This window comes from Ornithodoros turicata, chromosome 6 (genome assembly GCF_037126465.1).
Source record: "Ornithodoros turicata isolate Travis chromosome 6, ASM3712646v1, whole genome shotgun sequence".
Lineage (NCBI taxonomy): Eukaryota > Metazoa > Arthropoda > Arachnida > Ixodida > Argasidae > Ornithodoros > Ornithodoros turicata.
In genome coordinates this window covers 58,380,277-58,406,750 of record NC_088206.1, presented here as the reverse complement: position 1 = coordinate 58,406,750, position 26,474 = coordinate 58,380,277, and the positions used below count along the sequence as shown (strand labels likewise).

The 26,474-nt window shown below is 43.6% G+C and overlaps 2 protein-coding genes across 2 annotated transcripts; both read right to left on the bottom strand.

The window, feature by feature from the left end:
- Nucleotides 1-1,510: 1,510 nt before the first annotated feature.
- Nucleotides 1,511-5,269, bottom strand: LOC135396802 (DNA-directed RNA polymerase II subunit RPB7). The gene is made up of 8 exons (XM_064627990.1): nucleotides 5,164-5,269; nucleotides 4,695-4,804; nucleotides 4,299-4,458; nucleotides 4,196-4,246; nucleotides 2,809-2,874; nucleotides 2,624-2,695; nucleotides 1,848-1,881; nucleotides 1,511-1,615 (listed from the first exon to the last, which is right to left on the bottom strand). The coding sequence occupies exons 1-8, from the start codon at nucleotides 5,173-5,175 to the stop codon at nucleotides 1,605-1,607; spliced, it is 516 nt and encodes a 171-aa protein (XP_064484060.1). The 5' UTR covers nucleotides 5,176-5,269; the 3' UTR covers nucleotides 1,511-1,604.
- Nucleotides 5,270-8,332: 3,063 nt separating this feature from the next.
- LOC135396801 (cathepsin L-like) lies at nucleotides 8,333-25,058 on the bottom strand. Its single transcript, XM_064627989.1, has 14 exons — nucleotides 24,717-25,058; nucleotides 24,519-24,626; nucleotides 20,606-20,683; nucleotides 19,902-19,940; nucleotides 19,711-19,816; nucleotides 19,519-19,632; nucleotides 16,466-16,617; nucleotides 14,372-14,468; nucleotides 12,746-12,826; nucleotides 12,524-12,643; nucleotides 10,175-10,239; nucleotides 9,762-9,855; nucleotides 8,914-8,987; nucleotides 8,333-8,801 (listed from the first exon to the last, which is right to left on the bottom strand). Exons 1-14 carry the CDS (start codon nucleotides 24,912-24,914, stop codon nucleotides 8,715-8,717), a joined length of 1,413 nt encoding a protein of 470 aa, XP_064484059.1. The 5' UTR covers nucleotides 24,915-25,058; the 3' UTR covers nucleotides 8,333-8,714.
- Nucleotides 25,059-26,474: the final 1,416 nt, after the last annotated feature.

Sequence of the window (26,474 nt, the reverse complement as noted above, 5' to 3'; positions counted from 1 at the left end):
CTACCACACTCCCTTTTAGATGACGATGATAATGAGTTTCAGATGTGCAGCTGCATTTTTTGCAACGTGCTCCACATAACAAGCATGACACAGTCAGCAGTGGATGGCAGGCCCTCGTCCCTACGCAGCTTCGTTCACGCTGCAGTTCTATTCAGCAAAAGCATGTGAGTACGCGTGAAGGACATTCAATTTCACCTGCAAATAATCAGAGCAAGTGAAGGAAGAAAAAGAAAAGTGCGGTACTTCAAAAGGAGATAAGTCTTGTGTCTCAAGGTGGTGTTACCACTTACTAAGTAACTTGATTAAGTTTACATCAATGCCTAGATTAACTGGCCTAAGCGTGATCTAATTGCGTGAAGTAATTGTTTAAGATGCTTCGGTGTGTTCATATTTGCGAGGCATTACGTCGAAGACACCACTGTCGTTCACTAAAAAACTCTTTCTTGCTTGATATAAATCACACTAAACGCATACGCCTGTCTGAAACAACGGCTGTGATTCTACGGGGCGGTTTTTTTCTACCATGCGGGTATATCCTTTCTGGGACCGTTCTTTGTGGAACAATTTTTGTCCAGAACGCAGCACGGGAGATTATATACATGGTTGTTGTTAATCTCACATCGTTTCTTATTGAAATATTGGCTGGGAAACGCGCTGTAGTACAATCCCCAGCGCTACACTGCAGTGACGGTCTAGTTTCGGAATGCAAAACATCACGTAATTAAGAATCGAACGGCAGGACACCTGTGAAACACTGTTAGGATACATCAGTATACTGGCACCTTACAAAATTGTATAACGACAAACAACGATCAACGCCTGCAGCGCAATAAATACTCACAATCTCTGTTGCCTCCCATTGTTTTCTATGGGCGCACAAAGCGCTTTAGGGCCTCCCAACATGGCGGCCCGAATGCGTGCCTCTCCCCCACGTGCCCCTCTCCCATGCGCGATCCAGCCTTTATACATAGAGATCAGTGGCGGGTCCGCATGCGATGTCGATGACAATGCCTTTCGCATACTTGACTTCATTCAATTACGAAACCGAGAGCCCCAGAATAGCAAATGTTTACGTTCAGATCAATCCTCGAGCGTTATTGACTTTTCTTCCTCAAACGAGCTCGATATAAACAGAGCCGAAAATGCTCCGTACAATCGATGACATTCAGAATAATTGATTTGTATCAGCTTTTTGCAACCGTATTAACTAAAGGCAGTTTGCATAAGTAAACTGGAACACAAGTACGCAAAACATGATTTAAAAAGAAAAAATATTTCTGAAAAGAAAAAACCAAAGCTTTTTTTATTTCACATAGAATATAGCAAAATCTTTCAGCATACCCCCCTCCCAAACCATGCAAAATAGATATATAAAGGAAAAAAATGTTCCAGCACAATTCTAGCAAAAATCCTAGCAAGGCACACCCTCATTAGAAGTTGTAACGACAGACGAATGCAGAAATCTTGCACACACTCCAGAGTTACCGATAACTTTCACTAGTAAAACAAATACATTTATACACCAACAGTTTACTATGCACAAAAGGAAATACAGCAATATGGCATATACAATGACATGTGATGATTGTACACTTGCTTCTCTTTCAGCTGAGACCTGAAGTGAGAAAAAAAATACAAAAATGAGTAAAAGAAAGATCTAAGCAAAGGGGGGGAGGGGGGGGAATCGATTTATTTTCACAGGAAAAGTCAGTCAGAAAGGACAGCTTGCTATTCCTTGTTAAATCATTCGGTAAGGCGATTTGGGGTCAGAGGTCTTCCGCCGTCCCACACACAATCTAAGCGAGAATGGATGCCCAACATATGCATAACGACACTACTTGGCTTACCTAGATAGTCGTCCATAAGTGTTCCAATAGCAAACTGCGAAAATGAAGGTGCAAATTGTTATTTGGGATCATGATAGCAGAAGAGCATTATTGACGTGAACCATACAAGACATATTTTTATTAAAGTAATAATATTAAATATGATATTAATCAGAGTTCGAGGTAACTCGTTAGTGTAACTAAGTTCCTTTTTTTTGGTAACTTGTAGCTTAACATGGTACTTTTGCACCGTGGTAACTTTCAGAGGAACTCGCTTCTTTTTCAGGTAGCTTTGCCAAAGTAACTTAAGCCAAGTTCCAAGTTACTTTTAATGCGCTTTTCACTTACATCGACATATTTTCTTGCTTTCTCTCAGATTCTTTCATGGCATTTTATGCCATAAAATGTGATTGTCAATCAATTACAGTATTCTATTCAGGAAGTAGAGCCACTGCCACTGAAATGAAGCTGAACCCTTGTGTGCCCACAGGGAGTAAGATGCAAAGCGTTCAAATTGTTGGACATAAACGAAAACAATCTAAGCGTGTTGCACTCCTCCGCAGGCAACTCAAGGTCTAACTCAAGAGGCAACTCAAGAACGCTGCACCTGTGTAGTGCTATTTTGTGTCCAAAGTAACTTTGAAGTAACTCGTTCTTTTTTTTTTAAGTAACTCCGTAACTGCGAGTTACATTTCAGGCTGAAAAACTTCGTTATTAACTTAGTTCCATTTTTCACACGGTAACTTTGATGGGTGATTTCTCGATATAAGATATTAATAATATAATCGAACACCTACTATGTCAGACGCATCTACTCTCGTACCCACGATCTTCAATCGTATTTCGTCGTCCTGCTGTATAACAACATCCTGCGGGAAAATAGCACACAAAATAATGATAAATAAGTGAACTGTCAACTGTTGAGTATTAAGACAAACATGACATCACCGTTACAACAGTGTCATATTTACGAGTGCATTACCTCATCCTGAGTCCTGTAGCATGGTGGGTTCGAATTGGGGTCGAACTGCATATCCGAAGGAATAGACTGCAAATGTACATCCCAAAACAACATGGATCAGAAAGGCAAATGTGCCAGTAAGCTGACTGGTGAGGCTCAGCAGCCTCGAGGTATAAATAAGAGCCTGAAGTTTTCGGGAAATAGCTTTTTCTAAATTTGGGGGTAAAAATCGGGTAAATAAACATGTGCACTAAATTTATGCAAATTGGGGTAAGAAAACTTCCAGTATGCTAAATTCGGGGAGAAATCGGGCTCAGTTACTCAAACTAACTGTAGTGGTTTGGTACACACTGTGATGTAACTGGATTTGCTGCCAAACAAGTAAGTTAGTGCGTTCCTACAGACATCCCAGTGAGGGCAATTTGCTGGATAAAAAAACAGGTTTCACCCTAAAGAGGCAACCTTCAATTGGGTGTGCAAATTTGGGGAAGAATCAGGTTAAACCCTAAAACTTCAGGCTCTATGTATAAACCATGACCTACTAGATTATAACGACCACGTCATAATCAGAAACCCCTACGAGGAGTCCGTAAGCATGATCCGCTAGAGGTGCCACTCATCGGCCCGCGAGATGTACATCATCATTGGACAATGGAAATTTGAATTTTGAATGTGCAAAAGCGGACATACAACTACCGTAGCACACGACAGCAACAGCTCCTATGCAAACGCGTAGAATGATGATGATAATGAACTTTAGGTAAAAGCATCTTCTGTGGGACATCCACCGCTTGTACAACAATACTAAGGTAAAGGTGAAATACAAAGTATTGTGGAAATTGAGGAAGCAATAACCGGGCCGATGAGTAGCGCCACTGCTAGCTTCCAAATGCGGCACTGGGAAGGGGTGCCTATGACATGGTGGCTATAATCTAGTAGGTCGTGGTATAAACACTTGTGCAACACGTAACACAGCTTGGTCAATGGACCTTTTTCACAATCACTAATGCACATGAGCTTGAGGCACTGAAGAGGGTTATCTCCGTCTTCATCAGATGGCGCAGCATGGGGCCGACAGAAGTGGGAACCAGCGGGTAAACCGCACGAACAGCGCGAGCTCATCGGTCCCCCTCCGAACCGGTTTTGATCCTTTGTGCTGCCTTTGAGCGTGGTTTGCTGGAGAGCCGCTAAGATACAATGTGTATGTGAAAAGGGTCCATTTGCAACAACAACATGGGCATTCCAGGTGTCTTAAAGTCACACTGTTTTTGATATCTCTATGAAAATGCTTCAAACCACACAAGTATACATTTGTAGCTGTAAAAAGGACGTAATGCCGTAACAACAAGTGTTCCACAGATGTTCATTTTAGGTTTTTGCTTTATATCTCCAGCAGAACGTTTCTTACGTGTCTTGAGATGAAGCAAGACAATGGCCCAATCTCAGTGAAAAGCCCAACCTGAAATGGAAGTTTTATGAATGACTTATGAAGTGAAGTCACTTGCCCTTACCTTGTTTACTTGCGTCACTATAGCATCTAGAACTTCTCCCTTGAATGGTCGGAACACTATAGCCTTATATTTGACAGGGTACACAACAAAGCCCCGTCCGGGTTGGATCAGACCAGCCCCAATGTTGTCGATGGTTGTCACTGCTATGACAAAACCGTACCTGCATGAATGAAAGTTATGTTATCACGTGACTTCAAAAAAAGAACAGAACCTCACTGTCCGAAATGCTAGCTCCTTCTTCTTTAAGGCTTTTGTAGTTTGCAGCCAGCCACTTCAAACGCAACAGGAAAGCATGCCCATACAGCATCGCTAACCAATATACTCTCAATGCTCAACTTAGTTTCTTTTACTGTTTTACTGTGCTACTACCCGATCTGATAACTTTAGCCAACTTACTTGCCAGTGCAAGTTCCTTCGACCTCAGTGAACAGTTTCTGTTTCACTGTTTCCAAAAGTTGCGGTCCAAAGTACCTCGGATGAAGTAGGATTTCATGTTCCAGGGATATCTGTAAAAAATATGAATACAAAATTTGCTCACCATGCTTTTTACGGCACGCGTCCTCAGATGCGGCTACACAGCTTCTCATGAAAGTTCTACACAACTTCGGATGCGGACTTCACTTCAGTTGGCATTTTGAAAACGTGGTATGTGTTGTACCAAACTGCAAATGTGTTAATCTATTTTGACTGATGTAGAACAGCGGCAGTTTCTTTCTGTGCAGCTGCACTATCTCGACACGCAGTTGTCACCCAGCCACAAAGTAATCACAGCAAGTAACATCACATGACTACCACCTTTCCTTCGCCTCCCACTTCATACGCCACTAACGAAAATACTCTTATTCTTGAGATCAGCGGCACTTACGTGATAAAACATGCTTCGAATTTTCCAGTGCCTCCGTGCCGTGAAGTCCAAAAACGTCTTCTACTGGATACTTACCTGCACGCGTCCGGATTACAGTGGATTGTTGATGTCGCCAACGCTGACGCGCCTCATGATCTCGGTTCTGGTTTCGCCTCCTCGCTCGTCCACAGTATTCGCATGTTAAGAAATGGCTCATAAACGTTCTCGCACATTTTCATTTTTATTTATTGACTGATTTGGAAATACTACTTGCCTCCACATAGAGGCTTAAGTAGGTGTGGTATCATGGATAAAAGCTAAGAGGGGTGTTCAAGTCAAACCGGGACTTTCTGTCTCCTGAGTGTACAAATGGCTCGCGTTACTTCTTTTTTGTCATTTTCACACGCGACAGGCCTCCGCGTTCACCATGTCGACAAACATGGTGAAACATGTTGAAAAACAGAAGACGCGTGCTGAACAAGATGACCGACAACGAGGTGAGCGCGCACATCGAACAGCGAGTTGTCCTGAAGTTTCTCGTGAATGAAGGCGTGAAGTCATCTGAAATTCACAGAGGGCTTCAGGCTCAGTATGGCCACGATACACTTAGCCGCAGCAAAACGTTTGAGTGGTGCAAACGGTTCTGAGACGGCCGTACGTCAGTGCAGGACGGTCTCAGCCGGGGCAGCTCAGAGCCCAGTGTCAGAGTTCGAGAACATCCAACTTGTGGAGCGCCTGCTCCTCAAGGACCGACGGATAAACATGTCTGAAACTGGCTCGAAAGACTGACCTTTCTGTAGGAACATTGAATACTCATTCATGAACACCTCCAGTTTCGGAAAGCCCGCTGGGTCCCGAGGCAGCTCTCCGTGTTTGACCGGCAGAGAAGATTGGAAATCTCCCAACACTTTCGACACTCAAGGACAGCAGTTCCTTGATCGGAACATCACGTGCGATGAAACGTGGATGCACCATTTCACTCCTGAGTCTAAACGCGCATCGAAACAGTGGAAGCATCCGGGCTCGCCAGCTCCCAAGAAGTTCCGAAGCACCCCGTCTGCGGGTAGGGTCATGGCCACGGTTTTCTGGGTCAAGGCTGGCGTTGTTCATGTTGATTTTCTGCCTAGTGGTACCACCATCAACAGTGCATATTGCTGCCAGGTTCCCAGGTATGTGCATAAGGCGCTGAAGCAAAAGCGGCCGGGCCTCATCACCAAAGGAGCCCTCCTCCTACAGGACAATGCACGCCCGCATACCGCGCATCTCACGACCAGGCCTCGGCAAAACTCACTCATGAGCGCGCTCACTCATGCTCACTCAAGCTCAATTTGCCTAATGAACTGAGCGTGAGTGAGCGCTCCGAGAGCTGAGTAGGCGGTGAGTGAGTCTGAGTGAGCGAGCCGTGAGCTGAGCGGACCATGTGTGAACCCGAGTGAGCGAGCCGTGAATTGAACGGGCGGTGAGTGAGCGTGAGTGATCAGGCCGAGAGCTGAGCGATTTGTGAGTGAGCGGGCCGAGAAGTGAATGGGTAGTGACTGAGTGTGAGTGAGCCAAGAGCTGAGGGGGTAGTGAGTGAGTGAGCATGAGTGCGCACTGAGTGAAGGTGAGCGCGCGATTCGAGAGTTGAGCGGCCAGTGACTGAGCGTGAGTGCGCGAGTCTGGAGCTGAGTGGCCAGTGGGGCTGTGAACTGAGTAGTGAGCGGCCTATTTGCATACGCTCACTAATTAAATAAACATCCTAAATTTTACTTCGCACGCTTACGGAACCTGTTTTACGCATCGGGACCTTCAGCGAAAAATATTGCAAGAAAAAAACTGCGTCGACACTTAGTGATTTTAATTAATTGGTTTCGGTTTACATATTTCTTGCGCGGAGCAGTGCACCAATGCTTTCTTTGGATCAGCTATCCAGCTGGCAATTTCGTGTTCATCCACTCGGTTGACACACGGGCAGTGGCGTAGCCACGGGGGTGCTAGGGGGGGCCCGAGCCCCCCCTACCTGCCACTGACCGACCCATGCAAATCCGAGGAGAAAATAATATATGGGGGGACCAGTGTGACGATCGCGAAAGTTCTTACAGTTCATGGCGTGTATCTAAGCGGCACACTTGAATGGTTTCCAAAGCACGAGCTTTTCAAAATCCTTCCAATCTCGTGACATCACAGTATAATCGTATTGTAAATGTCCAAATCAATTATTTTCGTTTTTTTTTTCCCAACCGCATGCTGCAGTGTGCACAAGTATTGTGTGTTGTCGCACCCAGGATCAGCGGGGGGGAGGGAGTGGGGCGGGTTTTCGTATAGAGCCCCCCCTACCTTGGTGGTCTGGCTACGCCACTGCACACTGGGGTGATGGAAGACAAGGAACAGCCGTAAGACCGCAAGACGCTTAGCGGGCAGTGAGTGAGCATGAATGAGCGAGCCGAGAGCTGAGCGGATGGTCAGTGAACGTGAGTGAACGAGCGGAGAACTGGGCAGGTGGTGAACGAACTTGAGTGAGTGAGCCAAGAGGTGAGCGGACGGTGAGTGAGCGAGCCGAGAGTTGAGCGGACGATGAGCGAGCGAGCTGAGAACAGGGTGGGTGGTGAGTGAACTTGACTGAGCTAGCCGAGAGCTGAGCGGACGGTGAGTGAGCGTGAATGAGCGAACCGAGAGCTGAGCAGACGGTGAGTGAGCAAGCCGAGAACTGTGTGGGTGGTGAGTGAACTTGAGTGAGCGAAAGTCAAAACTGCCGAGGTCTGCTCACGACACGCATCTTACAGGAACTTGGCTGGGAGTTGCTGCCACATCCCCCTTACAGTCCAGACCTCGCCCCCAGCGATTTCCATCTCTTTGGGCCAGTGAAGGCGTTCCTTGGGGGCTGCCACTTCAGCTGCGACGACGAGGTCAAGAATGTGGTCCGATAATGGCTGCTATGCGCCAGTAAGGATTTCTACACTGCTGGCATCCAAGCCCTCGTGAAACGCTGGGACAAGTGCACTAGTGCAGCTGGAGATTACGTCGAAAAATAAAACTAATTTCTCGCCTATAAATTCATTTTACTTTTGCGAAAAATGAAAAGCCTCGGTTTGACTTGAACCCCCTCGTAGTTTATACAAGAATTGATCCATTGATTCAGAGACCATATAATCTGGTAAGCTGCTCCGCTCTGTAATAGTGCGCAGAAAAAATGAAAATCTAAACACATCAATTCTGCAATGGTATAGCTTTATATAATATGTGTGCGTGTTGGGGGAAAAGGAGTGGAATACAAAAAGAACACTTCCGTTCGTAACAGCCCATGTGGCACATACACCTAATTAGACATTAAAATATTCGACATGATGTAGTATATGGTAGTATGCGAGACTACATTCACAAAATAATCTTATGCCTAAGCAACTACCAAACTTGTGACCACTATATTAATAAAAAAATTGTTGTCCATAAAAATCAAAATATTGTTGATCCTCCAGAGAGTGTATTGGCATCAAATGGATCCTCCAGCTTCGGTAACACTTAGCAGCTCCTTTCAAGTTTCCTGTACAGTTCACCATCATTTTTGCATTTGTGCACATTTTCATTCTACAGCACTACTGGTGTTTTTGTGGAACCACAGCTGAAGTTGCCATCTTGTTGACTCCACAGGTACCATCACCTCTGTAGACTCTGTAATATCCCTGGAAAAACAATTAGGGTTAATAAATAATAATAAATAATAACTAAAAGCAACCAGCTTGTAAATAATGGGGTGCTGCATAGTAGGCATAAAAAATGAAAGACAATTTGTACCTTTTCACCCCAGAATTTGCCCCAGCTGTTTTTGATAATCCAGTAAGGCTTAGGCTTCTTTCTGAAAATCGTCTCTGTTGCACAAAAAGGAACAAAGAAATGAAGCTTGATAGATGTGAACCAAATAAATTATATGATCAAGTACATCCACACAAAGATAAAATCTGTTATAAAATACAGTCGCCGACCGATTTTTCGGACATGCTCGATTATTCGGTCTCGTTCGCGGAGCGGCCGCGGGTCCCATAGAGTTGACGTATAAAAGTGTCCAAAATTTCGGACGCCGTGCAGCTACGTCGCTCGATATTTCGGACTCTGTTTGACCAACCAGCGAATTTCTCTCTTGGGGTGACGGATAAATATTGGTATCGTCCGAAATTCATATCGAAAGAAATCAACCAACTAAAATATTGAGGCAAAATAATAGGCAGTGATCACTGTTCATTTTCCATTCCTCTGAGTAGAAGAGGTCTGTCCTGTCGGCCCAGCACGTGCTCTCCGCCCGCGAGTCGCGCGATAGCGCTGTAAAGCGGGCTTCACCTAAAGTACGCATGCGTTAGGTGAAGCCAACTTGCGGACTTGATGACTGCGGTGCCTCTGACAGTGTACATTGACGAAATGTCGCTTCGGGAAATAGAAGCTGATGTCATCAGGCAGAGCTGGAAGCGCGTTACAAAAGCATCGACAAATTTTTCCAGCCTACTAGGGCTTAGTAAAGTTTATTTTGAAGGAAAATTCGTTTTTTCAGACTGCTCGATTATTCAGACTTTTGCACGATCCCCGCCAAGTCCGAAAAATCGGACGGCGACTGTAAATGTTTTAATAAAGCTGTTTTCCAGCCAACTTACTATCAACTCCAAAGCCAACCAGCAATACACCATGGTCTAAATCATCCGGGCTGCATAAAAATTTCCATGGGTGTGAGATGCCGCCAAAATAGAACTGCAAAAATACAATTTGTACAAAGTGTAAAATCAATACCATATCACTCCTTGCAACACTTTTTCACTTACAACATGTAATAAACATGAGGGAAGGTAAAACAGGTAGGAACACTTCATTACAATTAAAATGAACAAGACTTTCATGCAGCGCCTACACTTCACCAGATCAGAAGTCTTGTTCGTTTTAATTGTAATAGTGTTCCTACCCGTTTTACCTTCCCTCAGTGTAACCACATATTCTATAGGACTTTGGCATTGCTTTTTATCTCTTGCATTGCATTGTATTGTAATAAACCTGTGTGATGACAGAAACATACCTGCATAGCATTAGCATTGATTCCTACAGAGACGGGTCCATGCTTCATCAGCCAGTAAGCCAGCTCTGTAAGTTGTTGGGAACAATCACTGAGATATGAATTATGCAAAAATGATGCTTGACCTTTCTATGACACACTTGAAGTTAAATTCATCTAACTGAATAACACGAAAATTTCATATAGTTTCAACATGCATTGGACATGAACTTTTCTGTTCATTACATGGAAATCTGCACAACAGCAATACTTTGTGTACGTCTGTGTCAAAGGAGATAAGTTACACATAATACAGGGTGTTTGTCTTTTTTAAAGCTTAAAGCTGCCCACAACAGATTAACAACAAAGAAAAAAAAAAAGGTATTAGAGCAGCATGGATGCCATTTTTGCAGTTGAGTTACGCAGCCAGGTGAACATTCTCTCGAGTAGACTGTGTACTTGACCTAAAATTAATTAGCTAATTCAATAAGTAGCGGCTTTGAGGCAAAAGTGAGATAGCAGGTATGTTGAAATACCCATTGTCGAATTTTGCTATGTAGAGTCCCCGACCGATTTTTCGGTCCTCGATTTTTCGGACATGCTCGATTATTCGGACTCGTTCGTGGAACGGCCGCGGGTCCCATAGAGGTGATGTATAAGAACGTCCAAAATTTCGGATGCTGTGCAGCTCCGTCGCTCGATATTTCGGACTCTGTTTGCCCAACCGCGAATTTCTCTCATGGGGTGACGGGAAACATTGGTATCATCTGAAATTCGTATCAAAAGAAATCAACCAACTACAATATTGAAGAAAAAAAATAGGCAGTGATGATTGTTGATTTTCCATTCCTCTGAGTAGAAGAGGTCTGTCATAGCGCTTTTGCGTCTTCGTCTTTGGCCAACGGCCCAGCACATGCTGTCGCGCGACAGCGCTGTAAAGCGAGCTTCTCCTAAAGCACGCATGCGTTAGGTGAAGCCGACTTGCGGACTTGATGACGGCGGTGCCTCTGTCAGTGTACTTACAGTGACGAAATGTCGCTTCGGGAAATAGAAGTTGATGTTATCAGGCAGAGCTGGAAGCGCGTTAGGAAAGCATCGACAAATTTTTCCAACCTACTAGGCCTTAGTAAAGTTTATTTTGAAGCAAAATTCGTTTTTTCGGACTTCTCAATATTCGGACTCTTGCACGATCCCCGCCGAGTCCGAAAAATCGGACGGTGACTGTAAATGAGCCAAAACCGAAATCTTGCACCTCAGGAACGTAGGGGTGGACAGCACTCATTTTATGTCAGAGGGCCACATACTTTGGAGTGATGAATATGACCGGAGAAGGTGCCGATCTGCTGGCCAGGTCAACCGATTTGCAGCCCTGAGAGGCCTCGGACGGCGAAGACCATGCACTTCTGAGGCGCACGGTTTTGGCTCGATCATTTGCGCAGCAAAATTTGTCAATGACCATTTTAGGGTGAAGTATTTTCTTAAATCTAAGGCAACATTTTTTTTCCTCCAAAATCCAGTGTTCTGAAGTCATGGGTCGTCTTAGATTCGAATATCCAAGCCACAATGAGGGCAGGGGAGAGGCACGACAGGTGATGAGGTCGGGCCAATAGCGCGATGTGACCAATACCACGTGTTGTGGTTGTAGGTGCGAAACAAGACGAAGCCACAGAGCAATGCAATATCGGCATATGAGATGGTGCTGTCATGGCATTGTCAAGTGTAGCATGACATTTAACATGACAACGATGACAACCACACTACACTTGTGTTTCCAGTGTTCTCTGCCGATCCCCTGACCCATGTGTTCCCTTTCTCTCTCTCCCATCTCGCGAGATCTCGCGAGAGTGCCGACTGCTTCAGTTCTCCCTTAAATATTTCAAAAACAACAACAACTTTATTACAAGACGATGAATGGGGAGTTTTATCACCAGGGCCGATACTCTACCCCATCGCTGGTGGTGATGTGGGGAATGAAATAATGAGCCCCTTCACAATAAGGATCGAAGTCCTATGGCATCAAGAAAGGTGAATAGGGCTTTGAGGGCAGAGCAGGGCATTTCAAATAGTATGTATGACCTTCAGAAACTTCTTCAAATATACTTGTCACGTTTTTTGCTTCTGCCTGTGCCCAACCACTTCTGCGCAGTCTGCGCTCTCTATAACATGCGACAATGAAATGCTACCCCGTTTTTGGCAGCTTTGTGCAATGATGATGGTGTTGCCAACCCTCACTACTTTTTTCAAACTACATAGTTGTTTTGGTGTCACATGACACCTTCTTTGGTTTTTGTCCAGTTCCTGGGTTTCTGCTAATTTTTTGTACGATTCCCACGAGGATAATTATAAACAGTCCTAGCTGTATGAAATCCTCACCAGTTTCGTTCTGTGGAAGTCCAACGTAGCTCTTGATACGAACTTTAGCCTCAGTTTTGTTGAACTCGCAGCTCTCGTCCCTTCCTCTGTAGGGATATTCTGTTTCCGTTTCCAGGCCACCTTCAAAAAAGGAAATTCAGGAAATTCAGATTGTGTGAGCACATTGCCTCTGTGCACAGGGGAAGCAATATGTAAGGCAAAAAAAAAAAAAAAACGATGTACCTAGCTGAATTACCGCCTTGTATGCACTGCCCATGTAGCCACCTGCACAACCGTGGTCCATGCTGTCGCAGTCAACCAGCTCTGCAAAACACAAAAGTAAACTTTCATAGTGGACTGACCTCTCAGCACACTAGGTCATTCGTCGACAGTGTCCTTTCCCCATATGCAGTAGAACCCTGTTTAATATGACATACAGACATGACAGAAGGAAAACCCTGTGTATAACACACTACTGTGTTATTACTAAGGCCCCTAGTTTTCTGCTGCGGTAAATTCAAAATTCTGTGGCACAGACTCGTAAATTCTGCGATTTTCCGTGGCAAGCAGTCAACGGCTGCTTGAAATGGGAAACACTTTATTTTCTTGAATAATGTGGGAACAAAAATATTTGATAAAATTACAGATTGAAAGCACTGTTGTGGCTCAGCATTATATACATGAAATCTTGTGACAAAGACAGAGGTCTGTTACTTGCAATCATTTTATACCTGCTGAAAGTTTTTTCAGCATCTATAGAGTTTATAGGAAGATTATAGGAAGGAGCTCACAATACATGCCCTGTGGAAGTTACAGGACACCCCTTTTGTTTCTTGGCTGTAGGCATTATTTAAGAACTCCCAGACATCAAATCAAAGTCCCCCACTTCCGCTACTAAACCGCACGGGGGACTGACGCCGCCCCTTCCTCAGGCAAAGTATGCACAATAAACTTGGGCTAACGCTGTCTTAAGCTAAACTACAATCTGTCCGTGATGGTCCTTAAGCATAGGCAGTTTCGTAAAGCAAGTTTCACCTCATGCAAGGGAGGCTTCAAGTGAAGCCCACTTTCGGCAGTTGTCATTCGTATTCGGCGAATAGACTGATACACAATAATCCCAGGGAATGAAGCACTCTTTGAAATAAAACTTTAATATACGCAAGCTTTCGTGCAGAACCTGCACTTCATCGGGAGAAGGCACAAATAAACGTACAGCAGAACCGGGCTATTATAGCCTCACACATTACCCGCCTCTTTATGATAATTATCTACAACCCCCCACGTGCGATGGCACACTTGACAGGACCCCAAACCCAGAATTTATTTCCCACCCTCTGTGTCCCCAAGAACACGGGAAATGCCACACATCGTCTTCACCCCCCGCCACAGTCTTTGCGCCTCCTATTGACTGTGCTTTGTGGTGACAAGTTAACAATCTCGCTTCACTTGACAAAGAACAGACCTCGTTCGAAATGTTGTGTTTGTGTAACTGCTTTCCCTGTATGTCCATACGTAAGTGTAACTCGTGGCATAGCAGACAGGGTCGGTGGAAAAATAAGTTAATTATACAATCCCGTGTCGGTGAACAAATGATGAAACTACTAAAATTACAAAGTGTCTACTCAGTTATATTCTCAAGCTGTAGTTTTTCAATGATACTACTGCACAGTTCATGCACAGTACTGCACAGGCAATCATGTTCCACATTGTGCTTCTCCCAAGAGGTTCTCAGATTCCCAGATCTCATGTGCTCCTTCCCCATAATGAATCTTTCACCGTTAGCACAAATTCCTCTTCGTCAGTTGTTCCAACCCCTGTATTGTTTACAGTCCATACCACACTGGTGGAAGTTACAAAAGTGATGGCTACCTTGTTCTGAAAGAGAGACAAGCTTCTTGCGCGCTAAGAACCACTGTCCTTCGATGTTGCCTGTCGTGGAGAAGGCCCAACACGATCCACAAGCACCCTGAATGTGAAAAGGAGGGAATGTCAATCAAAACAGATGTAGAATAGCATAGCACACGAGTGTTGTACAGCATGGAAAAGTATAGCACAGAAAAAAAAAATTATCACGGAGGGTGCATTTTATGGTGAGCCCATGGTAAGCCCAGGGTGAGGCTCTTCATGAGATGTGCATGTACAATAAAACATTCATCTATATATCGTTTTGTTTAATGCACACCTTTCTTTTTTTTCCCCTGGAGATCATAAAAATCTCTGTTATACAGGTTTAACTTAGCTGAATAGTGCTCATTATGCTGGGCAGCAGAATCATGCCATACATGATACATCATATGCCATACATCATAAAAAGCTCTGCCATATAGGTTTAACCTTGCTGAGTAGTGCTCATTATGCTGGCCAAAAGAATCATGCCATACATCATAAAGGGCTCTGCCATACAGGTTTAACTTGGCTGAGTAGTGCTCATCATGCTGGGCAGCAGAATCGCTGTGCAAATGGAATGGTTACATTCCTATTCAAATAATCTGCAGTACATTCCCGGGAAGTTGACCCTGACGGGACCTTAAAATTAAGCAGAATTATTGGGAAATCAAATCACATCAATGGCAGCTCCTCCATCTTCCTGTTCTGTGAGAGCCTCAGGACAAATGCCTTTGCTGCATTGCGTGAAACAATATGCTGAATCACACCAGGTACAGACTGACTTTTCGGACGCCAATTATTTAGACTGGTCCAATACTTCGGAAAACCACTGCCATAGGATTAATACATTTTTAGCACAATTTTTTCCAGTCAGATCAAAGTCGGAAGGCCAGAATTTTACGGGCTAAGACGCTTGCGGAGAAGCACTAATAAGACTATTTACAACACTACGCCGAAAACTTCAAAACTGCCATTTTGGACTGTGTGCTTGGATTGGATTGGCAGTTGCAAACCTAGACAAAAATGCTGTAAAACATAGGTGCTTAGGTGAGCCGTACCAGGTGACGCCAGGGCGACGGCGAGTCGGAGTGGGATCGAGCGTGTGCCGGCACTTTTGGGAGTCTGGATGCTAGTCGAGTTTTCTGTTTGAGCGCGCCTTCACTGTTCATCCGCTTTCGATGCTATGGCCACGTCCGTTCAGTAAATTGTGTGGCAAGTGCTCGTGCAGCCATTCCTCCGAAGACGACCGTGCTGACCGCCCACAACCATCGACCTCAGACATTGTGAACGCGTTGTTGCTATTGTGAAATGTGTATGACTAACATGTAACGCTCGTGCAGATGCAAGCAGATATCCTCATACGCATGTGCCACATGTAGCATGGCACAATTACAGACTTCTTTAGTGAAACTGAGGTGAAATAAAATGTAATGCAGTGATCGTCGTGTATTTTTCAGATCGCATATGTATTATCGAGATTTCTTTCCGGTCATCGTCAAGTCTGCAAAATCGGTCGACGACTGTATGTGGAACAAGGTCATATTATATGATGCAGACTGCTTCCATGTTCAAATTAACATTTTGATCCACAGGAACTCATTCCGTTGCATCCTTTGGTGCTGTCCGATACTGAACAGGCTTTATAGCAAATTCAGCCGATTGTTTGATCAGCAAAAGCTACGCTGGCTCGAGTGTGCATGTCCCATGGCCGCTTCAACCCAACTTGCATTGCGCACTCGTGTTTCATTGGTCCTTCTGTTCACTCTTTGCTCGTTTTTGCCTTGACAGAAGGAACGCGAGAGAGAAAGGAGAGGGTCGCCTGCCGACATCAAACCTTGCAGCCTCGCCGAGGCAGCTGCGCACTCTATTCCCTCTCTATCTTGTTGGGTTGAACTAAAGAAAAAATTAAATTAACAAAAAATCTACTGCATTGATTGCTATCGGGAAATTATTCAAATGTGATTCAGAAGGACCCTCTTGCCATTTGCGCATCATTTTATTTAAAATTTAAAACAAGGCCTAATATGCGCTTCATTCAAGCAATAATAATAATGAACTATCTGGTTATCTTATTACCTGGTTCTTGACAGGTGTCACAGCTCCCTTTGTTCTCCAGTCAAAATTTGTCGGCAGAGGTTCCGTAACTGGAACTTTCACTGACATGACTTCAGACATGTGCTCCTGGACACTTTTCTTGAGGCCTGTGTGATACTGCTGGAATTCGCTCGCTGCATTATACAGGAAAGAGAAAAAGATACGAAGTGTAGGATCCGCTGGCTTTCAGTAGAGAGGGGAAACATTTCCTTGAGCCTGAGGAACGCAACATGAAACAATGAACACGAAATGAGGAGGACGTTTTGCAGGCGCACTCGGTGCTTTTCAATGTGATACCAGTTCTTTCTTTCTTTCCTGTGGGAGCCCCAAGACGAATGCCTTTGCTGATATTGGGCTCCTTGTTTCATGCTTTTCTGTGCTGTGTCCCTCAGACTCAAGAAGGTGTACGTCCCTTTGTACACCACCTTCCTTGCACACTTTTAATTTGTTCTTCATTGCTTTCTGTTAGGAGCTGTGCAAATAGCAAAATTTCCATTGCGAATAGTTTTCGAATATTTCACTTGCACTGCAAATCGAATCCATATAATTTCTTCAGATGGTGAATCAAATTTGAATAATCAGAAAAGGCTCAATGCAAATAATTTCCAATACCTCATGGTGAAATATTTTGCGGTGTTGTGCTCATTCGATGATGCTCTGCTCCAAACTTGTGAGCCTTTTCATCCATCATAATATATCGTGAGAGAAGGGTCCCTCTGTGTTGTGTACGGTAGACGGTATTAGTGGGATGAACTGCATTGGGAGTTAGTCAACATGTTCCATGCAGCCTGCCTTAGGTGCATCTCCTCAGTTCTATGTTTACATTGTCAATTTCTTGTACTTTTTTTAAAAACTGCACGTATTTCCATCTGTTACTGAACATAACTCTGAAAGTTGGGACTACATTTACTGGAACATGCAGTGCCCAGAGTACAGTGTTGACCATGAGCTCACAGAAGTTGTGTACATGAGTGACAGATTATTGTGAACAGTGTAAAGTGGGCTACACCTAACACTCGAGTGTAATGAGGTGAAGCCGTCTTGCAGAATGGAGAAACACACCAAAAGAATGGTGGTAACGTGAAGTGGGCTTCACCTAAACCACCTATTGTGTGGGCTTCACCTATTGTGAACAGTGTAAAGTGGGCTACACCTTTCACTCTTGAATGTAATGAGGCAAAGCCCACTTGCAGAATGGTGATAGCGATACCTCGCTTCAATACATGTTCAAAAAACATTAGTAAATTTTGAATACTGAAAATAATAGGTTGCGAATAGCATTTGAATATTCGTTTCATATTCGAAATTTCGAATATTCGCACAGCTCTGCTTTCTGTGTTCCATGGTGAAAGGAATATTCGTAAGATGTGGAGCATTGCTAAACGTTGGATCCTTTCTTTTTCGGGTTTTATGTTGTCTGAAAATTTGAGCTTCAAGCTTCATCTCAGCAGCTGCAAAGTGGGGTAAAACCATGCGGAAAAGCAAATTTTCTGGTGTAAAATTTAAAAAAATTCTTCCAAAGTTATTATTTATTAACTAGTTAGTCTAAATTTCTAACACCTCAGATAAACGTGCGATGCCGAGCAGCTGTGCTACACATGCAGTACTTAGCATTCTCCAGTGCGTGTATCAGTGATTGAACTTACAGTATGGCAACTTCCTTTATAGGGGTTTTCAGGTTTTACCCCAAGTGAAGGATGCAAATGGGTTCTATTGGGTTTAACCGCTGTGGGTGATAGGGCATCACCACCATCCGTGTACACATGGGACACGTGTCAATCAGTGGGGGCACTGCAGCAGGAAGGGACTGCCTTTATAAACGAGGCGTGGGGAAAAAAGGGGGAATGGTGATGCCGGAGTGACTTGGCTCGGCAACTCCTGGGCGCTGCCACTGAATTCTTTCACCTTGCCAGTGGGCAATAAAAACATGTTATTATTCTAATTCCATTATTTTGTTTGTGCTGTGTGGAGTTTTCCTCTGCTGCTGAACGGGCGGGCCGACGCCCCGAGAGCGGGAACTTCGGCTCCCACACCGTAAAACACAAAGCTTTAAGTGTTGTGAGTATGAACAGAATCAAATAGATAACTTACAAAAGAAAAACTACCGTGCTAGCACTAGTGCTTTTTTGCATGTTACCTACGTGACGATACTATTCAGCACAGAAACATTCTGTCACCGAGAGTCACACCACATGTACCAAGTTTCCTTCACTAGCAGACTTGCGATGTACTCATTAATTACAAATAAGCAAAGTATTGAAATTAAATCACACTCCCACTAATTTGTTACTTCCAAGATTACTTTTGATATTATATACAGCTGTAATTATAAATTACTATTGCATGCAATTGTAGTGCCCTTGGAGTTACTTTCTATGTGATCCTGCAAACGTTGCATTTGATAATGCTTTGCATGTGAAAAGGCCCCTCTTCCCATTTTACACTTGCATTTTTAAGGTCTCCAACAAATTTCTGTGATATATTGTTACGAGGGGGGTAAAAAGGTCAAAACAGACATAAGGTTCCAGGTTGTGTAATCCATTTGATCTTATCTCTTCCACCACCACCAGTGTCGTCCACAAGTCATTGCTTGCATTGCACAACATGATTTACAGGAGTTCATGGTGAGGATGGTGAGGATCTCCCTCCCTATTCGAAAGAAGGATCAGCATGACTCGCATGCTCTCACATAACAGGGGAATGACCTCTGTCGCATCCTCGGCTCGTTCGTATCATCCGTAACGGCAAGATTCAGCTCGTTCATATCATCAGAACTCTAATACATGGGAAGAATAGGTATTCTGGCCGGGACCGGAAAAGAATTCGTACCACCCCGAAATTCGTATCATCGAGATTCTACTGTAGTTGTAATTGTAGTTCAATCGCTTCTGAAAAGCAATTTTTGCAGGGAAGATCACCAGTAACAATCACAGAAGTCCTCCTCCAAAGCAAACACTCTGCCTAGCAATCCACTTTGAATAATACGGTAGCACAACATGTAGCAGAAACACGTCATGACCTCAACCCATACTTACGCGAAAGGTCAGAAAATTCAGTAAGGCCATAATGAGCGGTTCCTTTCTCCATCTTGTTGAACAGGGCAATTCGTTTCAAGTTGCGCTTGAAGACTTTGAATCGAACTTCATGCTCTATTATAGAAAATAAGAGGACATGCAGTATCACAACAAACAAGAGGCTGGTGGGATACACACACCAAACAGTCGTACCTCTTTTGTCAACGTAACTTTTGTTGTAGGACTTCAGAAAAGTGTCAAAGAGCGTCCGTGTCTGAGACAGTCTTAGATGCTTCGATATGTACCCAAATGTCAGGTGCTGAAACATTGTAACAGAATGCCCGAATGGTCCCGTACGACGCAGACTGGAACAAATTCTGAGAACTATGTATAAGATATATTACCTTGGGAGGTACAATGCTAGGAGTATTATCAGAGACAACCTGGAAAGTCAAGTTCCACACTTTAGCACAAAATCGATTACAAGATACAGTTTACAGCAGTACTGTTCATATCTTGGGAAGTACCCATGCACGGCAAAAAAGCACATTCTGAACACGTTACTCATACACTCTGTATAAGAGTAAGTAAATTTACAAGTGCAGGACTAATAGACATTAAACTTACTCGCAATAAACTTAGCGACACAGCTGTAAAGAAATTCAATATGCTGTAAGACTCGAGCACTTTGTGTTGCAAAAAAGGCAACAGAAAGAAAGATACAGTTGAACCTCTTTATAGTGAAGTTGGTTGGACCACTTGAAAACTTTGCTACATCAGTATCTTCACCACATCAGTACATCAGTAGTTCATGGCTGGGATTTCAACAGATTGGGACCGCAGGTTTACTTCACCATAATCAATATCTTCACTATATCCAGGTTCACTACATAAGAGGTTCTACTGTACTTCAAAAAGACATTAATAAGGCATTACACTTTGCATGACGACAACATAACAGAACATTTTCAAACACATGCATAGAAAACTGTTGACCTACAAGCCATCTACCTGCTATTTAATTTCCCACATTTTGTTTTTGCTAACAAGAAAATGCCGGGAACAAAGCAGCATGACAGAAAGGCTTAACAAAACACACTTTTCATACCTCGCACTTGTAGTCTGTAACAGTTCTGTTATTCAGCCATGGAATTTCATAGATTACTGCAGTGCAGACGGTAGCAGGCTGCAATGCAAGGTCACAATACTGTACTGCAGAAGACTTGCAGACTTGTGCAAAATACACTTTCGCACCATAAGGTGTTCCAAATAAAAAACAAAGAATAGCAATACACGCTAATGACCTAACCAGAACATGGTTGCAAGCTAGCAGGAGATGTGTCACTGTGAGGGACCGTACAGTTAAAATAGTGTGACTCAGCTCATATTTGCATTACCAGAATGTGCTGCCCATCCCCCTTCCAGTTAAATGGGGCAGTATAATTTATTTTGAAACTGTTGCTACTATGCAAAAGCAGGTCAGTTTGACCTGTACGAAAGAGAATTTCGCTATGGGCCCCATGTTATTCTGTCAGCATATGAACAGAGTGTTTCAGTTAAGTCTCCAGGCTAAATAATTCGCGAATGGGTGAACTAATTGAAGAACTTTCTTTTTTACAAGTATCTGTCCGATAACCCCTACAAGCTGCGCACCGTGTGAATGAGTGGGTGGCGCTCATTATTTGAATAAAAATTAAAATGAGCTTCATGACAAACATAACTTCTAGAGCAGTTTGCCGTCGGCATTAAAATGGGTACTGCCCCTTTTGGGACCTTCAGTGGACACCTTTTAGAGAAAAATCTGCCATCGAAGCGGATCATTTGTTGCAGTAATTAATTGGTTTCAGTTTACATATTTTTGTTGCAGCTGGTCGCGGTGAAGCACAAAGGGACGCTCTTCCACTCCGTTATCTCCCAATGAATTCTGTCCTTACACCAATGAATTATGTCCTTTTGCACTTCACTGTGACTAGCTGTATTTAGCCTGCTTTAGAAGTTAAGTTTTTCACGAAAATCATTTGAAGTTTTGTTTAAATAAAGAGCGCCTCCCATTCATTCACACGGTGCGCAGCTTGTAGGTGGTATCGAACAGATACTTGTAAAAAAAAGAAAGTTCTTCGATTGGTGCACCCGTTCGCGAATTGCTTAGCCCGGGGATTTAACTGAAACACCTGTTATATATGCTGACAAAATGTCATATTGTGATATTATATACATACGTATTATATTATCTTGAAGGTTGGAGTTGAGGCCGGACGGCTACGCAATTATAGTGAAGATCGAGAGAAATGGGAGACAGACGACAAAATCAGGGCAAGTAGCAATAGCTAGGTGTTTAAGAGACCATTCTGTCTTGACAAAGGCGGAGCTTCTGCCATAACGTAGACATCGCCCCTAGCTTTTATAACTTTTAAATTTTAATAAACACTTCTTGTTAGGAAGTATACATCATAGTAATTGTGGTGTATACTTCCCTTCGTCCTCGTCTTTTGGCTGCTTGTTATGGTGAGACTCCTTGTTACTTCCCCTACTTTTGTCTTCTGTCTCCCATTTCTCTCAATCTTCACTATATATATTATAGTTATATTGTCACCATATCTGCGAAACATCTATGCGATTATCTGCAGCAAAGATACAGCAAGTTCAGAACAGAGAATGAGAAATTTTGAAAACGTGACTAAACAGCAGAACCACTTTCGACTTCTACATGGCCCTCTGCGTAACGAACCATCCCCATAATCAAAACTTTGTTGAAACTAGTGCTTACTGGTGTACACTTTGCTCATCAAGCTGCCTCGGCTGAACAATCGATCAAACGAGTATTCTAGACAACGAGGCGGAAATTTGAACTGGAATCCCAAGTGGATCCACTTGACTACGAGTGGTTCGAAGTGGACTGAACTTCACTTCAGAGTCAAGTGGTTCCAGTAGGGAACCACTAAGCATGCTTAGTGGTTCCCAACTGGTTCCTTTCCAGCTCCAAGTGGATACCACGAAGGAATGAAGTGGTTCCATTTTGCCAGCAAGTAGACTTGACAATGTCCACTTTAGTCCAATATGGTTACATTTTGGTGATAAAGCGAAAATTAAAGTGGGTTAGACGGGTACTATGATGATTTGTACATGATGACAATTGCAAACCAAAACAGGAATGCGAAGAGCAGAAAACAGAGCTCCATACTACGGCGGTTCATCTGGAGGATATTAAGAATACATGTCTATGCAACAAATATGCATGTGCACACAGCAATTGGTACACTTTTATAGGTTGCCACCATGTACTCTTTGCTTGAAAGATTTGTGGTGACATGTCGTGTTAGAGGGTCGTGGCATTTTGATAGCCATTTTTCATGGCTTCATGCTCATATTGCGCACTATACTCATATTCAACTTACGAAGGGAAAAGAAATCTAGTCAGTCAGCTCTCCAAATATGAGTGCGCCCCGGACAGAACGGCTGGACACAGTGAGGCCATGCTCCCTGCTTGCGCCAGATAATATAATCCATCATACTCATTCCGTTTCCGTATTGACTGTTAAGACTGGCAACATGGCACTACGCTGCGGCAGATGGCTCATGGTGGCTCATGGTGGCGCTGCAGTATTTCTCCTGGCACACTACTGCTTTTCATTATCTCCAACAGCGTATGTAGTTGACAGACTAGATTCCTTTTCCTTCTTTATGTTGAACAGTACTGTAGAGTGTTGAGGGAAAAAATGTTTTTCTACTTTTCTACGTGTCATTCTTGGCGAGATTAAGCCCTTGAACACATGTGCCCGTCGGGCTCTGACATCAGAGCTCCAGTCACTGCTATTGGTAGTCTGTAAACATGTGACTTCTCTCACGCTTCCTCATTGGCAGAAACGCTTACCGTGACTAATTTGCGACTGGGACCTGTCCGAGAGCAAACATCTGTCAGGTACATGGTAGCTCTGCACGTTGGCTTTTGTGTGAACTATCGCCTTTTAAGTTAGATTGTAGCAGTGAATATCAAACCTTCACAAGCTTCGATATTCTTGATGCTATTTTTCTGTGTCTGTTACTCCCTTTGCTGTAAAACTTGGAATCCTGGATGACATCAGTGCAAATAAGTGCATTTCACATTTTTCCGTGGCAGCTTGAAATGAATTGTTGCAACTCATTTAGTATCTGTTGTTGTCTTTGTACTTTAGTGCCCTTTTACATTGCTTCAAAACAAGCTGAGAGTGTAAAAATGAGAAATAAAAGTGCTATGCTGTTAAATAGGTGTCTGTGGCTGACTATAAGTGGGCTACAGAAGTGGAACCACTTGCAAGTGGTTCCCCAAAGTGGGAAAGGTTTCATAAACCACTTGCAAGTGGTTTCTCCAAGTGGAACCACTTTCAAGTGGTTTTCCCCAAAGTGGTTCTCCAAAGTGTTTCCACTTGCAACCACTTGCAAGTGGTCCGACTTGCAGAAAATTTCCGCCCGGGGAAGTACTGCATGGAAACAAGCCCACAGGTGTGCAGCAAGTGTAAAAGCCCTAGCTGTTTGTTCCTCTTATCATGTGCTTGAAGGGTTTCATCAGGACATCATACCTCTGCCTTCAATAGATAACACTGAACATGTTATCAGTGTCTCACAAGCAGAAGGACTGTCTCACGTACCATACCAGAAAGACAACTGAAGTTGCATCAGCTGTTGCTGTAAACAGATTTATAATAATCTTCGGTTTCCAGAGTTCACGTGTGTTTCCTCTTTTTCCTTCGTCTCAACTTGTTACGCAATGTATAGTATATATAGATGTTATGTCCTCATTATTTTTGCAACTGATGAAATGCAGCTAGTGCGCGCACTGTATATGAAAGCTTGTACGCTAATAAACAGAAGTTTCGGTGTTTTTATTTTTATTACACGTGTTGGTCGTACTTGAATGAATGTTTCCACCTTGTTAATGCAAGAAAACTAACATATAATACCTTTGTTACTGTAACAACGGCATAGAGAACTAAAACAGAGACATGTCAAAATGACGAAGCGAAAGCGAGGTGCAGGACACATACCACTCCTTCTTGTAGCAAGCACTGCTCTCGACTGTACTGCGTGTCTTCTATTTTACAAATGGAAGGCCCGATCCTCATTTTCAACTTGTAGTTCATCCCTGCGACCACCTGAAACCAAATGTTATCAGCACTATATAGACATATACCATGCATCACGTATGCAACCCGCGTATAGGTCTGGATTGCTAGAAGTCTTACCTGCGTTTTAACTTCAAGAAGCTCCACGACCGTGTCGTAATATTTACGTCCGCCAGTTTGGGATGAAGTTGCGAAATGAGCCAACTCCATGAATTTCGGATCAGACTTGGGATCTACACTGTAGTATCCTCCGGGTTTGTGGGACAGCACAGAGCAAATATTGCTCACGAAAATGATCCCAAACAGCAGGGGCAACATTTTCCGTGTTCAGCTGTTCACCAGGACAACGCAAAACCCTACCGTAACTATTTTGCAACTGCGCTGACTGCGCTTCGCTTCAAACCGAACAAAGAGTTGTTGACGTTCGGTTTGTTTCGTTGCCAGCTTTTTCCCCTTCTGCGCTTGGATTGGATTGGATTGTTCTTGGCACATCTTAACCATGTCTTAACTTCGTCGGCTGTGTGCGATTTTGGTTTCGATGTCACACGTGACATAAATCATGAAAAGGTGCGAAATAGGCATTCATTGAGGAATGCACCGCAGTATGTAAGAAATGGCGTCAGCAACTTTGAAATATGTAACAGAAATAAAGAAAATCGGTTTCTTGAAAATACGCGCATTAAAAAGCTTGGTTATGACATATCAGTTATCAATGGAAGCGGTGTTTCTCGCATACCTGCCTACGCACTCAGGGCATACCTGCCTACTCATTTCTTGGGTCGAGCATAGGCGCCGAGTTCTCATTTTGCTGGGGAAGGGGGGTGGGGGTGACAAGAGCACGGTTTTCCCGATGAGCTCCTCCATATGTTATGCGTGCGTATATGGTACCGTCGGGGCATCACTGGACTTCCCCAAGAACACACATTGTCCTCAGGATGTCCCCACAGTGTCATCGTGTCCTCGTCCTTCGAGGTGTATCCCCAGAAAGTCCTGAGGATAACACTCGCGGACTGTCCGCGAAGAGTCATTCAGATACGTCCTGTGCCCGTTCCTGTGGGTAGCTAGGGGGACGAGAAATATTATTTTGTTTAGTTTACCTGCTCAGACTCCCTGAACACATTTGTTTTGTTTTTGGGCCGATCCTGGGACCTGACTGACATTTTTCTTAAATAAAGGGTGGCCCAGCGTAAAATTCCCTGCCGCCAAAAGGAATGACTGTCTATGATACATGAAGGAGTTCTCGTGGAAAGAACAAAACGCGCGATTCTGTGGCGCTGCTTTTGACTTTCAAAGGTCATACCTGTCTCAAACCAAAGGACGTAAGAAACATAGACTTTGGAATGAAGCAGAACTACTACTTCAATCAATTCCTCGCTTTGAGTATTTTTTCTTTGCGTAATCGAAAGAAACACGGACAGCTCACCTTTCGTTTTGCGTAGCAGGCGAGCAGGACTCTCGAATTTATGGAGGGTCACGGTATCTGTTTTGGCTTCGGAAGAGAATTCTAGTACCTTTCGGAGAGAGCAAGCTTAAGCTTGTCCCACCCTACAGTTGGCAATACGAGGATTTCTCAGACTCAGTGTCCTTGACAAGATTCTGTTTCTCACTGGAACAATAAAAATGCTGCCATAACTTTGGTGTCATTGCAATTTTATGTTATGTATTTTTTAACCTCTGTTAGCACTTGGCGGATGGGCGTGCCAGAAATAGCAAAATAAAACAAATCAAACCAGGGAATTGAGGGAAAGCATTGTCCTCCATGTGTACTTAAACTGTCCTAAATTGGTCCCTGAGGATGGGCAAGGGACAGCCTCGGGGACGTCATCTCATATGCGAAAGTGGCAGTATTATGACATTCTGAGAATCAGATTTTGACAT